Source organism: Loxodonta africana, chromosome 5 (genome assembly GCF_030014295.1).
Source record: "Loxodonta africana isolate mLoxAfr1 chromosome 5, mLoxAfr1.hap2, whole genome shotgun sequence".
Taxonomy (NCBI): domain Eukaryota; kingdom Metazoa; phylum Chordata; class Mammalia; order Proboscidea; family Elephantidae; genus Loxodonta; species Loxodonta africana.
Window position 1 is genome coordinate 39114434 of NC_087346.1, and position 13059 is coordinate 39127492.

General features: G+C 36.7%; 1 protein-coding gene across 5 annotated transcripts in view; it reads right to left on the minus strand.

Moving 5' to 3' along the window:
* Window positions 1-2248: 2248 nt before the first annotated feature.
* SEC24B (SEC24 homolog B, COPII coat complex component) overlaps window positions 2249-13059 on the minus strand; it is a 112457-nt gene continuing 101646 nt past the window's right edge. For all 5 annotated transcript variants that reach the window (XM_064285451.1, XM_064285450.1, XM_064285453.1 and 2 more), the window contains 2 exons: window positions 8076-8179; window positions 2249-7834 (listed from right to left, as the gene is read on the minus strand). In XM_064285451.1, the coding sequence (XP_064141521.1) occupies window positions 7720-7834; window positions 8076-8179 (219 nt within the window). In that variant the 3' untranslated portion in view covers window positions 2249-7719. The remainder of the gene's footprint in view (window positions 7835-8075; window positions 8180-13059) is intronic.

Here is a 13059-nt window from a genome sequence, read left to right on the forward strand (position 1 = left end):
TCATTGGCAACAAATGCGATGAGTTGTTTTCTTTGAAGTGACAAGCTGACTTTGTTCATTTAAAATAAAACATCTGCCAAATGGTCAAGTTTGAATAACCACAGTTTGTCAGTTGTTCAAGTAAAAATGGTGTTCCACACAAAAAAAGCCACTAAATCAGCTCACAATTCACACAAGTACGTTTCCTCAAGACAAACCATAGTAAGTAATTCAGTACAGTCATCCCTCAGTAACCTCTGGGGATTGGTTCCAGAACCACCCCCTCACCAAAATCTTCAGATGCTAAGTCCCTTAAATAAAATGGCATAGTATTTGCATATAACCTATGCACACCCTCCTGTCTTACACTTTAAATCATCTCTTGATTACTTATAATACCTAAGAGAACGTAAATGCTAGGGAAATAGCTGTTACACTGTATCGTTCAGGGAACAATGACAAGGAAGAAGTCTGAACATGTTCAGTGCAGACACAACCCTCCCAGGCCTAGTGCATGTGAGCAACAACGTAATGCTTTTTTCAAATATTTTTCTATCCGCAGTTGGCTGAATCTGCGGATGCAGAACCGAGACTACGAAGGTCCATCTTGTTTGTAGAAGTAATGTACATTATACATCCCATTTCATAGCACAGAATTCTGAAAGGACCCGTTTTCAAGAATTGAAATTTAACAAAATTAACTCTTGTTGCTTCATCTAGGACATCTTAAGGGAAACTGGCAAATATACACATTTACTGTGCATGCATTTGGTGAAGAATGCAACGAGACCAGTCTGGTGCCACTTCAGCAGTATTGCCACCATTGCTTCTGCACCATCAGTGCAAATGCCAACACACTGAACAAGACATCTTGGAAGTATGAAAAAGGCTTTGATCCTGCAGATCCCCTAAGCAAGTCTAAAGAACCCCCAGGGATCTGCAGACCACACAGGGCACAATATAGTATTTCCCAATTTATTTAACCATGGATCACTATTTGTAAATTCTAGTCTAATAAAAGGATTGGGGTAGTCTACTAAATTTCTGGATATCACTCATGCAGACTGGCTTGGAGCACAGTAGGGTCCTTTCTTTACATTTCCTGGTATTCCTGTCTTAAAATTGGCCACATTCTCTTTATGGCTATTGTTCGTATCTGTTCTTTCTCTACCTTTAAAGTATTTTTTTTTACATAATGCATATTTATTTTTAGAAAATTTAGTTTTTACATACTATCAGAAGAAAAAATTCTCCATTAATGTCATGATGCAGAGCTAATAATCCGATGTATTAACTTCCACTTTTTCTATTCATATATCCACACTACATATTCAGTTACTTAAAAATGAACAAAAATGGGACAAAAGTGTAAACACTGTTTTATAATCTGCTCTACTTAAATTAATGTACTAAATCCTTTTCACGTCAATGACATTTGTGCCGATTGGTTCTCAGATCCATTCCCAACCATTTCCCTGCTCTGCTCTATTGCTGGAGACTACATAGCCTGTGCTCCGTATTTTCTGGGTTCTGCGTGTGTTTGGCCCCACGGGGAGGCACTGGCAGATGAGACACCAGAAGGAGGGAAGAAGCCAGGATATTTCCCCACTTCCCTCTGCTGCTTCTGATGTCCCCAGCAATGAGTTTCTGGGCTCTAGCAACCAGGCTCTTGCCATTAGCCCTGCAGTCCTGTGAGTGGCAGGGGTTTTCAGCTATCACCAATCTCTGGGTTGCCTCGCCTGTTTACCATCTCAACCCTTCCGTCATATGTGATCAATTTCCTGTATTAAATCTTGTTTGGTTAAAATACCTAGTGTGGTTTCTGTTTTCCTGACTGGGCCTTGAGGTATACAACAGTCATACAATTTTTAAAACTGCCTGACATTTCACTGTATTGCTGTACCGTAATTATTTAAGCAATGTTTTAGTGTAGAACGATGAGTTCCAATGTTTCCCAAGGTAACCAAAGCGGAATCCAGTAGTAACAATTTACATTTCTACCAATAAGATAAGAGAAGGGTCGTCTCCTGGCGCCCTGATCAACATGGGGTACTGCTTATTTTTTTTTTTAATCTTTGTCAATTTGATAAGCAAAAAAAAAAAGTTATCTTATTGGTGTCTTTAAATTTGTGTGTCACTGGGTCCCAGGAGATGGAAGTGTTTTCATGTCCAGAGGCCATGTGTATTTCAGAAAATTGTCTGTCCATGTCCCCTTCCCATTCTTTAATTATTGTTGTTTTATCTTTTTAAAAATTTGATTTATAAGTACCTTTTAGTGTTTTTTTTTTTTAGTCTGAATTTTTGTGTATCATATACATCCCAATTATTTTTTTCCAGGTCATTATTTACAGATTTTGACTTACGACAGTTTTACATAATCAAATCTGGGGTCATTCTTTGAAAAGATTCCTCAACATGATTTTATCCCACCTTAATATTACAGAAAAATACATCTCATTTCTTTCTAGAACTTCTTGGTTTTGTTCTCTTCCTTTTTTTTTTTTTTTAAACATTTAAATCTTTAATGCATCTGGAATTTATTTAGTTGTGGGATATAACCAAGGGATCTTTCTTAATATTTTTCCAACTGGTTAACAAGTTCCAGCATTATGAAAACTTTACCCTTTCCCTACTAATACAAGATGCTACCTTTATCATACAATAAACTCAGTCTATTCATGGACTTTTTAACTTTGCCCATCAATTTTTTTTCTAGTGGTTCACAATGATCTGTAGCCAGTGCGCTCACTTCTGTGCAAAAATAACTCAATAATAAAGAACTGAGGGGAACATATAGAAGTTGTTTATTATTTATTTTTAGAGAAGAATGAGCTTAAACACGATTTTATATTATAAAACCACAGCTTATTAATTTTAAAAGAACCCAGTAATTATATTGCACTTACCTTAATTGTATTTACAAGTTACTTAATATTAGTACATTATTTACTAGCTATATCATTAATAAAGTGTTACAAGCAAGGTAAAGGGGTAGATTATGCATATTTGTTTTAGCCATGAAGATATAATTATTTTACTTCTACCAAAAATATATTTAAAAATCTATTTACTAGAAAACTAGAAAAATATAGTACAAATATACGCATATATATACATATTGCTACACACAAATCGAATTAACCTACAATTTAATATTATGCTAAAAAAGCATGTACATGAAAGCAAAAATACCAGCAAAAACCATGAACATCTCCCAACAATGATGACAGACTCATGAGAAAATGTCTCAATACTGACTGTAAGGTAGTTTCTGCCAGTTGTCTGACAGACTATCTGAGTGTGGGAACCAGATTTCTTAGAAGAGTAGAGTCAGTCCCAAGTAAACTCTAATGAAACACTGATTTTCATTTGTACAAATTTTAGTGATCTTTAATGATTCACTTAGTGGGTTATTAGTAAGCAAGTCTTATTGGTCCAAAAAAATATCAATCTACAGATTTGTGCATTATTTACTAATGGGAACTAAAGAAAGGGCTTTCATTTCTGGACCAGCTCATGTCCCATCAGAAGGCAATGCATTCATAGCCTCTGTGTCCCCTGATCATGGTTACCTTCTGGGCTCAAGCAATATACACATGCTTTCTGCCCTCTTGTTTTGTATTAAGTGGTATTTCTAATTGGTACTATAAGACATGGAGGATGAGGATACCCATTTTTCCAACTGACGCTGATCCTCTCTCTGAACTCAGAGAAAAAGGATGAGTAAATCATAATCTGTATTTTTCAGGTCTCTTCTGTTTCATGTACCAAAGCTTGAGTGCTTTTTTCTTAAACTCTTTCAGTTACTAGCGAGTCTATCAAGATAATGTCTACAGCGTTGTTTTCAGCTTTGTTGTGAGTTTTCGTCTTTTTTATGTCTTCAAAAGTATTTTAATGAGAAGCTACTTTGAACAGGAGGTCTCATGGTTTTCTTAACATAACACTTTGCCAATACGTGCATTTCACAGTCTCAGTAGTTGCCCAGAGTCAGATCCACAAATGGCTATCAAACTGTCTTTAGCACACATACAGGCATTAATGCTTAGAATTCTCTTTCCACGGATGCACTTTTACTTGTCCCATAGGTACATCCTTAAAAGCAGTACATAAATAACATTTCTGCAAGTCAAACTGTGTATTCCTATTAAACAATGAGTAGCCCTGGTGGCACAGTAGTTAAAAGCTTTGCTCTAACCAAAAGCCCAGCAGTTCGAACCCACCAGCTGCTCCTTGGAAACCCAATGGCGCAGTTCTACTCTGTCCTGTAGGGTCGCTTTGAGTCAGAATTGATTTGACTGCAAAGGGTTTATTAAACAATGGTTCTAATAGGGGTTGTAGGAGGTTATTCAAATCATCTGGGATACTCTTTTAAAATACAAATCTTTGATCAACTCATACCCAAGTGGTATCTGAGAGGATATAGATGTATATGCAAAAAGCTCTCGCAGAAACTTCTGCTCCCATCCCCACCCCCAACACTAAGTACTACTTACTGACTTTAATGACAGTTTCAATGGACTGAAAAGGAAGCTCACAGACCTCCTCAAAAGCATACCCCTACCTCTCATTCAGACTCCCAGCTTCACAAAACAAATGACCCAGACTTGTCCCACAAAGGAAGTGATGGGAACTGATCATCCACCTCCCATCAGAATCAAAATCATCAAGCCTATATCCCTGTTTATGCCAGTCACTACATACGTGAACAGAAACCTGGCTGTCTTCTGAGAATGCCGCCTCCCTTGCAAACCTTTAAACGGGTGGATATTTTTTATCCCCAAATCCACAAATCTTGGCTCTGGAGGCCAGACAGGCATTCTCCTGCTTCTCATTTGTAATATCCAGATTATTCTTTCTTCTTTCCTACCCCAGGTCCTTCAGACCATGGCATATCTCCAGCTACCTTCCTTACTGCAGTTACTCTTAGTTCCCATCTCTTCACCCTACTCCTGTCATTTTTCATGGTGATCTTAATTAAATAGATGATCCATCTAAAAAACCTGGGATCTAAGTTTGGACCTGCTCACCTCCAGTTATCTTTAACACCACCTCAATCACCCACACCCACGGTCACATGCTAGATCTTGTCATTACCAATATGTAAGCTTCCCTAAAATCTCAATTTCAACCATTCCATCTCCTGTCCACCAGTTCTTATCTTTCCAGCTCACCACTGGTATCCACACTAGTAGTTCTTTTACCTCAACAGGATCTCCAAACTAATAACTCTACCACCTTTTCTCTACCCATCACCCATTTGTGTCCCTTTACTTAAATTACATAGTCACTTCTTTATATACACCTTCACTTCCCTTTTTCCTCTATCTTTGTACCACCTGGCAAAACCTCAACCCTGGTTAAATCCAACTGTCCACCAAGCAGTCATATGTGGCTACAGGAGAAAGGCACATGACTCAAATTCAAAGACTCAAATCCAAAGACAGGCCCTCAGTGCTGTCTGCCAATCCTCCTACATGCCACTAGTCAATTCAGTATCTCATTCTCCTAGGAGGCTATTTCATGAAACCTCTAACACGCCTTCCCCTTGCTTAGCTGATAATCCCACTACTTCTTTCACAGAAAAAACAACAGCAATTAGAGAATAACATCTACAATCACCCACCACAAAGTGCCCCTGCTTGAATGACTGGCTCTTCTTTCAGATATTCACAAGGCTTCAGGTCTCTATTCAACTATAACCTTTTCAGAAAGGCCTTTGCTGGTTCCTGTCAAAAGCAGCACTCTTTTCCCTTGACCAGCTTTATTTTTTCTTTATAGCATTCATCATACCTGACATACATATAAATTTATTATCTCTCCTCAGCACTCCACACCCTCACTCTAGAGCGTAAGCTCCACAAAAGCAAGGATTCTGTTTTGTGTCTACAGCAATATCTGGCAAATATTAAGTGCTTATAAATATTTACTGAATGAATGAGAAAATATCCAAAGATAAAAGATATTTGTCTTCCTTAAAGTAGAAATAAATACTTTTCATTGTAAAATTTTTACTGAATGAATGAGAAAATATCCAAAGATAAAAGATATTTGTCTTCCTTAAAGTAGAAATAAATACTTTTCATTGTAAAATTAGCATTTGGTTGTCCTTAAAGGATTGCAGTTTCTCCTAACATTGAATGCAATTCTCCCTTGCTGGAGACAGCATTGTACAGGGCCAAGTGCAGTCCTGAAAGGGTGATGGTGGAAGGAGTAGGTGGTGGGTGGGCAGAACATTTGGCTTTTAGTATCAGCTCTGTCACTAATTAGTAATGTCATTTAGGGTGAGTCATTTAACCTCTCATTTCCATCAGAGAATGTGAGAGGACTTTTATTTTTATCCGAAGAAAAGAGATTCACCAAAGCACAAATCCAGTGAATATCACTCACCGCACACACCAACAACCTTTTTCCTTTCAAAGTTCATTGACAGGACTTACATAATATACCAAATAAAATAGAAGTTTTCGTAATAAGTAAGCTATTAGTAAACGAGATTCCTTGGTTGGAATAAAATCACTCTCAAAATTCAAGACAGTATTCTTAAAGTCAATTAAATGCATTAGTCACACATTATGAAAATTTTCTTATTATAATTCAGTATGCAGAAAAAATGCCTAATATAAATGGATTATAGATATGTACCTAATATATAGGATTATACTTACATAAATCAGTTATAAACTCTGTTTTGAAAGTTGCTACTTGTTTTTCGAATTCAAATAGAATAATGCTTGGTAATGTTCACAAACCAATGAAAACGTATCGATTCACATATATTACCAACTGATGAATGCAATCTCATTCCTAACCCCACATAACCCAAACCCAGTGCCGTCGAGTCGATTTCGACTCATAGCGACCCTATAGGGCAGAGTAGAACTGCCCTATAAGTAAACTCAATATATCCTATTAGAAAAAAAATTCCACCAACCTCAACAAAAAAAAACATACCATATTGTCAAGCAAAATATTTTTAATTAGTAGGCTGATCATAAATAAATCCACATAAAAGATTTAACAGAATTACAAAGAGTTTTGTGTTTCTTTTGTGGACTCAATTCATAATACGTATTAGTCAACTTCATTCTCTAACTGTGACAAAAAGTTGTCACCCAACAATGCAGCAGTTTAAGCAATTCATATTGTATAGTTACATTTTTACATTTTCTTTACAAATGTAACATTTATGTACATTATATATATATTTTTTTTTCTATAGTTCATGTACTGAAACTCTATTGTTTTTACAGGGAAAATGTTGAATTCATTTAATGAATACGAATCATTCCTTGTTAAAAAGTAATTCATAAAAACAAGTAACACGGTACCACTGCCTTTTGGCATCTCTTGTCAGAGTTCAAGTCCAGAAATGTCGTTATCAATTATAAGAAAAAAGAATTGATCTAATTGTACATTATGACATATCATTCCACGTAGCTACATAAATTTGCCAGCTTGCAATGAACAGAGCACTGTACTGCTGCACTACTGGAAATGTGCATAAAACAATTCAAATATACTTGGTGCAAAGGCATCATCATTACCATTAATTTAGGCTGAAGGAAATCTGTCAAATTCTTTCCTCCCCTTTACCTTTTGCCAAAGCCTCAGACAGGGTGCTACGCACTGTGTCTTGATAACAACAAACGGCTTCCTTTCAAATTTCCTATGCGCTTCTCTGACAGATTATGCTTCACCTATGTTATAGATCTTTCTCTTCTTACTCAATTTTATTCCACTTCACTTAAAAACCTGCTGCTGAACGTGAAGCAAAAATTCGTAGTAAGACAATGCAGCTTCTGTCCGGTCTTCAATCAAATGTTGAAAAAATTCCGTTTTAGCAGGACTCTCATCTCTGAGAAAGAGAAAAAGGTATTTATCTAAAAATGCATATTGTTAAAAAGCTAAGAATGATTATACTGCATTTAAAAAGTATTAATATAATAGAACAGAGGGGCTACTAATCAAGTAACAGCATTGTATCACTAGGATATATTTTGATAAAATTATTTAAAGTTTGCTTTGAAGGCAAGCAATTTCCACACAGTCTGCACAAAGAAAAGACAATTTCATAATTAAACTACAGAAGCACTTACTTTACTACGTGCAGAATTGGGCTGAATGGTCTACTGTCTCTAAGCCAAGTGATAAAGGATCTAGCTCTTTCCGATGAAAGTGTATCTAGCTCGGGAAGATGCGTCTGGTAAAAGAAATATAATTAGAAAATTATTTCTGTTCTCATAGGCTTTAGCAGTATTAGAAATAAATCATGATTCCTACTACTAACAACCAACTGCCAGCACTCTATTTCATACTCTACTTCACATCAGTAGGTCACTGGTACGGTGCCATTAGGTTTCTTTCAAAGAAAATATTCAAACAAAGGGGGCTACTTCAAAGTTCCAAATCCACTTAGCCCTATTCTGATTTTTTAAGATCTTTTATACCGTATTCTAATAGTAGCTATTCTGGTAGAATGTCACATTTCCTTTAGCTATTAAAAAAGGGTAAGGAATTTTAACAATCAATTTGGATATATAAATGTATTTTCAAACCATTTCAGAGTTTTCTCACTTTAAATTACAAACTGGTCTCAGTCACTACTTCTGTAACTTCAATGGCAGATGGAACGACATGACTGTCCCTGTGTCAGGTCTTCAAAATCAGAGGTGTGTATTGTCACTGTCAACATGATTCTTTCCTAGCACTAGAATAATTTAGTCTTACAGGATACAACTAAATATGAGAACGAGATAAATCTCTCATAGCCATATAGGTGAATTTGTAATACTTAAGTATTAAGAGTAAAAAATTTTAGAGATGGAAAAAACTTGAGAAACCATTTAGTGATGTGACTTGCCTAAAATCACACACAGGCTTAGTGGCAGAAGCCACCTACAAGCAGGTCTTTTAATTTCCAGTCTGATATTCTTTTTATCACACCAAACTGTTTAGGCTGAAAATTACTTCACAATGTCCATTTAAGGCTATACCTTCTTTCTAATTCTCTAATAGAAGAGGAACATCCCTACTATTTAAGAAAAGCTTATCTAAATAACGTATCTGAAATATTTTCCCACAGCAGCCTACTGTTTCAACAACTGTGGGTGGAGAGAACGGAAGAAATAATAAGCTTAAAATAATTTGGTTTGTTAAAAAAAATAAAAAAAACCCGTTGCCTTTGAGTCAATTCTGACTCACAGTGACCCTATAGGACAGAGTAGAACTGCCCCATAGGGTTTCCAAAGAGCGGCTGGTGGATTCAAACTGCCGACCTTTTGGTTTGCAGCCATAGCTCTTAACCACTGCACCACTAGGGCTCCTGTTTTGAAAAGGTGGCGTTTAAATACTTTCGAGGTATAAAGCTTCATTTTTGTTCTCTGCTGACTAATGGGTAAAGTTCAGCTTTGTAATAACTAATATAAGTGAATAAATCTCCTAATTGTAAATGAATGGAATACTATTTCAAAATGGGTGTCTCAGCAGTTATATGTGATTGTGAAAATTTGAGCAAAAATGCAAGAAACAGGAAAAGTGGCTGTGGAATTTGTTTCCCAAATCACTACTCTTTCAGGGAAAGTACTAGTGCCATTAACATAATACACCCTGACTGGTAATTCAGCTAACATTAAAATTAGACACATCTACATTGTATCTCAATGTGCAGCCCTCTTTCTCAATGCAGAAAGTGGTCATCTACTTGATAGAGGGGAAGTCTAGTTCATGGTCACAGTTCTTCAAATTAGATTACCAGTAGGAAAGGCCTGGTTAAGCTAGGGCAATAACTTAAAAACTGAGTATTAACAGTCTTTTCTCTCTAACTCTGTTCTCTATATTTTTCATATATACTGTTGCTCTGGTCTAAGATTGCCACTACTAAGGAAATACAGAGCACTAAAAACTAAGTGCAAAGTTATTTTAAAAGACTTAAAAGTCTATTCTTTTACCAAAACAACAGATTTTTTCCTTTTCAAAGCCAATTTAGTAATAAATTAAATGATTCAAGCGTATAGTATGTAATAAAACTTAAATAGAGAAGTTTGAGTTAACAGTATTTGTAATTCCTGCTCAAAGATAAAAAAGTAGAAAACGATTCAGAAGTCCATAATGTAAACAGTTCCTAAACTACCCTATACCTCATTTCCATGTTGATGTGAATGTTTTCAAGTATTTTCTAAGTACACATAGCTGTTGCTGATGGCCTGCAAGTTGGCTCCGACTTACGATCATCCCATGTGTGCAGAGTGCAACTGCTCCACAGGGTTTTCAAGCTGCGACCTTTTGGAAGCAGATGGCCAGGCCTGTCTCTGAGGCGTCTCTGGACAGGTTCAAACCACCGACCTTTCGGCTAAGAGTCGAGTGTTTAACTGTTTATGTCACTCAGGAATACATTCTTTGAAAAAACAATTGGGATCATACTATGCATATTTCTCTTCAGGCTTTATTCTTTTTAATAACTTATTTAACAATGCAAGCTTTTGTGTGTGTACATATACAAACTTCTATGAATATATGTATATGGCACATATTCTTGGAAGCACCGTAATCCACTGCATCATAGAGTATGTGATTTTGGCAGGCAGTGTCAAATTGCTTTCCACAAAAGTAGTACTAATAATAATGCATGCTTCAATCAATAGTGTTTGAAAGCACCTGTTGCCCTACACCCTCTGCATTATCAAACTTTAAAATCTATCAATTTGGTAGATGGAAAAAAAATGCTTTCGTGTTATTCTGTTTTCCTTAGTTACAAGTAAGGGTAAACATTTCATATGGCCACTATTATATTTTCCCTCCGTGAATTATCTACTCTTAGGAGTCCTTGAATGGTACAAGTGATTAAGGCACTTGGCTGCTAACTGAAAAGTTGGTGGTTCAAGTCCACCCAGAGATGCCTTGGAAGAAAGGCCTGGTGATCTACTTCCAAAAAATCAGCCACAGAAAACCTTATAGAGCACGGTTCTACTCTGACACACATGGGGTCACCATGAGTGGGAATCAACTCCGTGGTAACTGTTTTTTTTTTTTTTTTTTTTTCATTTTAAGTCTTTTTCTTATAGACTTATAAATGAACTTAGAGAAATCAGCCCCTTTTCAGTCATATAAGTTACAGATAATTATCCCAATTTGTTGTTTTTCTGGTTTTATTTTTTTAACCAAATATAAGTATTTTTTTTATTGTACTTTAGATAAAGGTTTACAGAACAAACTAGCTTCTCATTAAATAGTTAGTACACATATTGTTTTATGACACTGGTTAAAGACCCCATGACATGTCAACACTCTTCCTTCTCAACCCTGGGTTCCCTATTACGAGCTTTTCTGGCCCTTTCTGCGTTCCAGTCCTTGCCTCTGGGCTGGTGTGCCCCTTTAGTCTCATTGTGTTTTATGGGCCTGTCTAATCTTTGGATGAAGGGCGAACCTCAGGAGTGACTTCATTACTGAGCTAAAAGGGTGTCAGGGGCCATAGTCTTGGGATTTCTCCAGTCTCTGTCAGGCCAGTAAGTCTGGTCTTTTTTTGTGAATTAGAATTTTGTTCCACATTTTTCTCTGGCTCTGTCTGGGACCCTCTGTTGTGATCCCTGTCAGAGCAGTCAGTGGTGGTAGACAGGCACCATGTAATTCTTCTGGTCTCAGGCTGATGGAGTCTCTGGTTTCTGAGGACCTTCTGTTTCTTGGGCTAATATTTTCCTTATATCTTTGGTATTCTTTAGTCTCCTTTGCTCCAAGTGGGTTGGGAACAATTGATGCATCTTCGCTGGCTGCTCACAAGCTTTTAAGACCCCAGATGCCACTCACCAATGTGGGATGCAGAACATTTTCATAATAAACTTTGTTATGCCAATTGATGTTCCCTGAAACCATGATCCCCAGACCCCAGCCCCAGATACTCTATCCCTCAAAGTGTTTGGCTTTGTTCAGGAAACTTCTTAACTTTTGCTTTAGTCCAGTTGTGCTGATTTCTCCTGTATTGTGTGCTGTCCTTCCCTTCACCTAAGATGATTCTTGTCTACTATCTAGTTAGTGAATTCTCCTCACGCTTCCTCCCCATCCTCGCAACCATCAAAGAATGTTTTCTTCTGTGTTTAAACCTTTTCTTGAGTTCTTATAGTAGTGTAAACCTAATCACTTCTGAGTTATAAAAAGAGCAGAATAGACAAAGAGACACATATAGGGGTAAGATGCCATATGAAACCAGATGGTACATGGCAGATGCATCTACGAGCCAGGAATGCCGAGGACTGCTGGCAGCTACTAGCTGAAATAGACAAAGAAGGACCTGTCCGTAGAAGCATGCCCTGATTTGCTCTTCTAGCCTCCTGAACTTTGAGAAAATACTTTTCTGTTCTTTAAGGCCACCCACTTGTGGTATTTTTTGTTAGAAATATTTTATTTTTATGGTCTCAGATTTACTATTTTTATTACTGACATAGCACAGTTACAAAGGCCTTATCCATTATATCATAAGGAAATACATTCATAAACGTTTCTTCTAGTAACTTGCATGCTTTCCTTTTTTATGTTTAAACATTTGATCCATTTGAAAGTTATTTTGATGTAAGAATAAGGTAAATATCCAGCTTCTCCCTCACCCCCATGGCTAATCAGTAGTCCTAAGAGAATTTTTCTAATATTCCATTTAAAAAACAAAGAAATTTTGTATTCTAGGTGCAAGTTTACATAGCAAATTAAGTTCCCCTTGAACAATTTTTATACAAATTGTTTCGTGACATCAGTTACAATTTTGAGAATGGTCAGCATTCTCATCTCCATTCCGCTTGTTTTCTTTCCGTTGATCTAGCTTCCCTTTCCCTCCTTGGCGTCTCATCTTTGCTTCTGGGTAAATGTCGACTGTCTGGTGTCATACAGTTGATTGTTTAAGACAGCACATAACTCATGGCTGATATTATTTACTTTATAAGCCAATCCATTATTTGGCTGAAGGGTGACCTCGGGAAATAGCTTCAATTCCAAGTTCAAGGGGTATCTTAGGGTAACAGTCTTGGGGATTTCTTGAGTTATTAGTCCAATAGGTCTTGCCATTTTTTAGGAATTTGAATTTTGTTCTACATTTTTCTC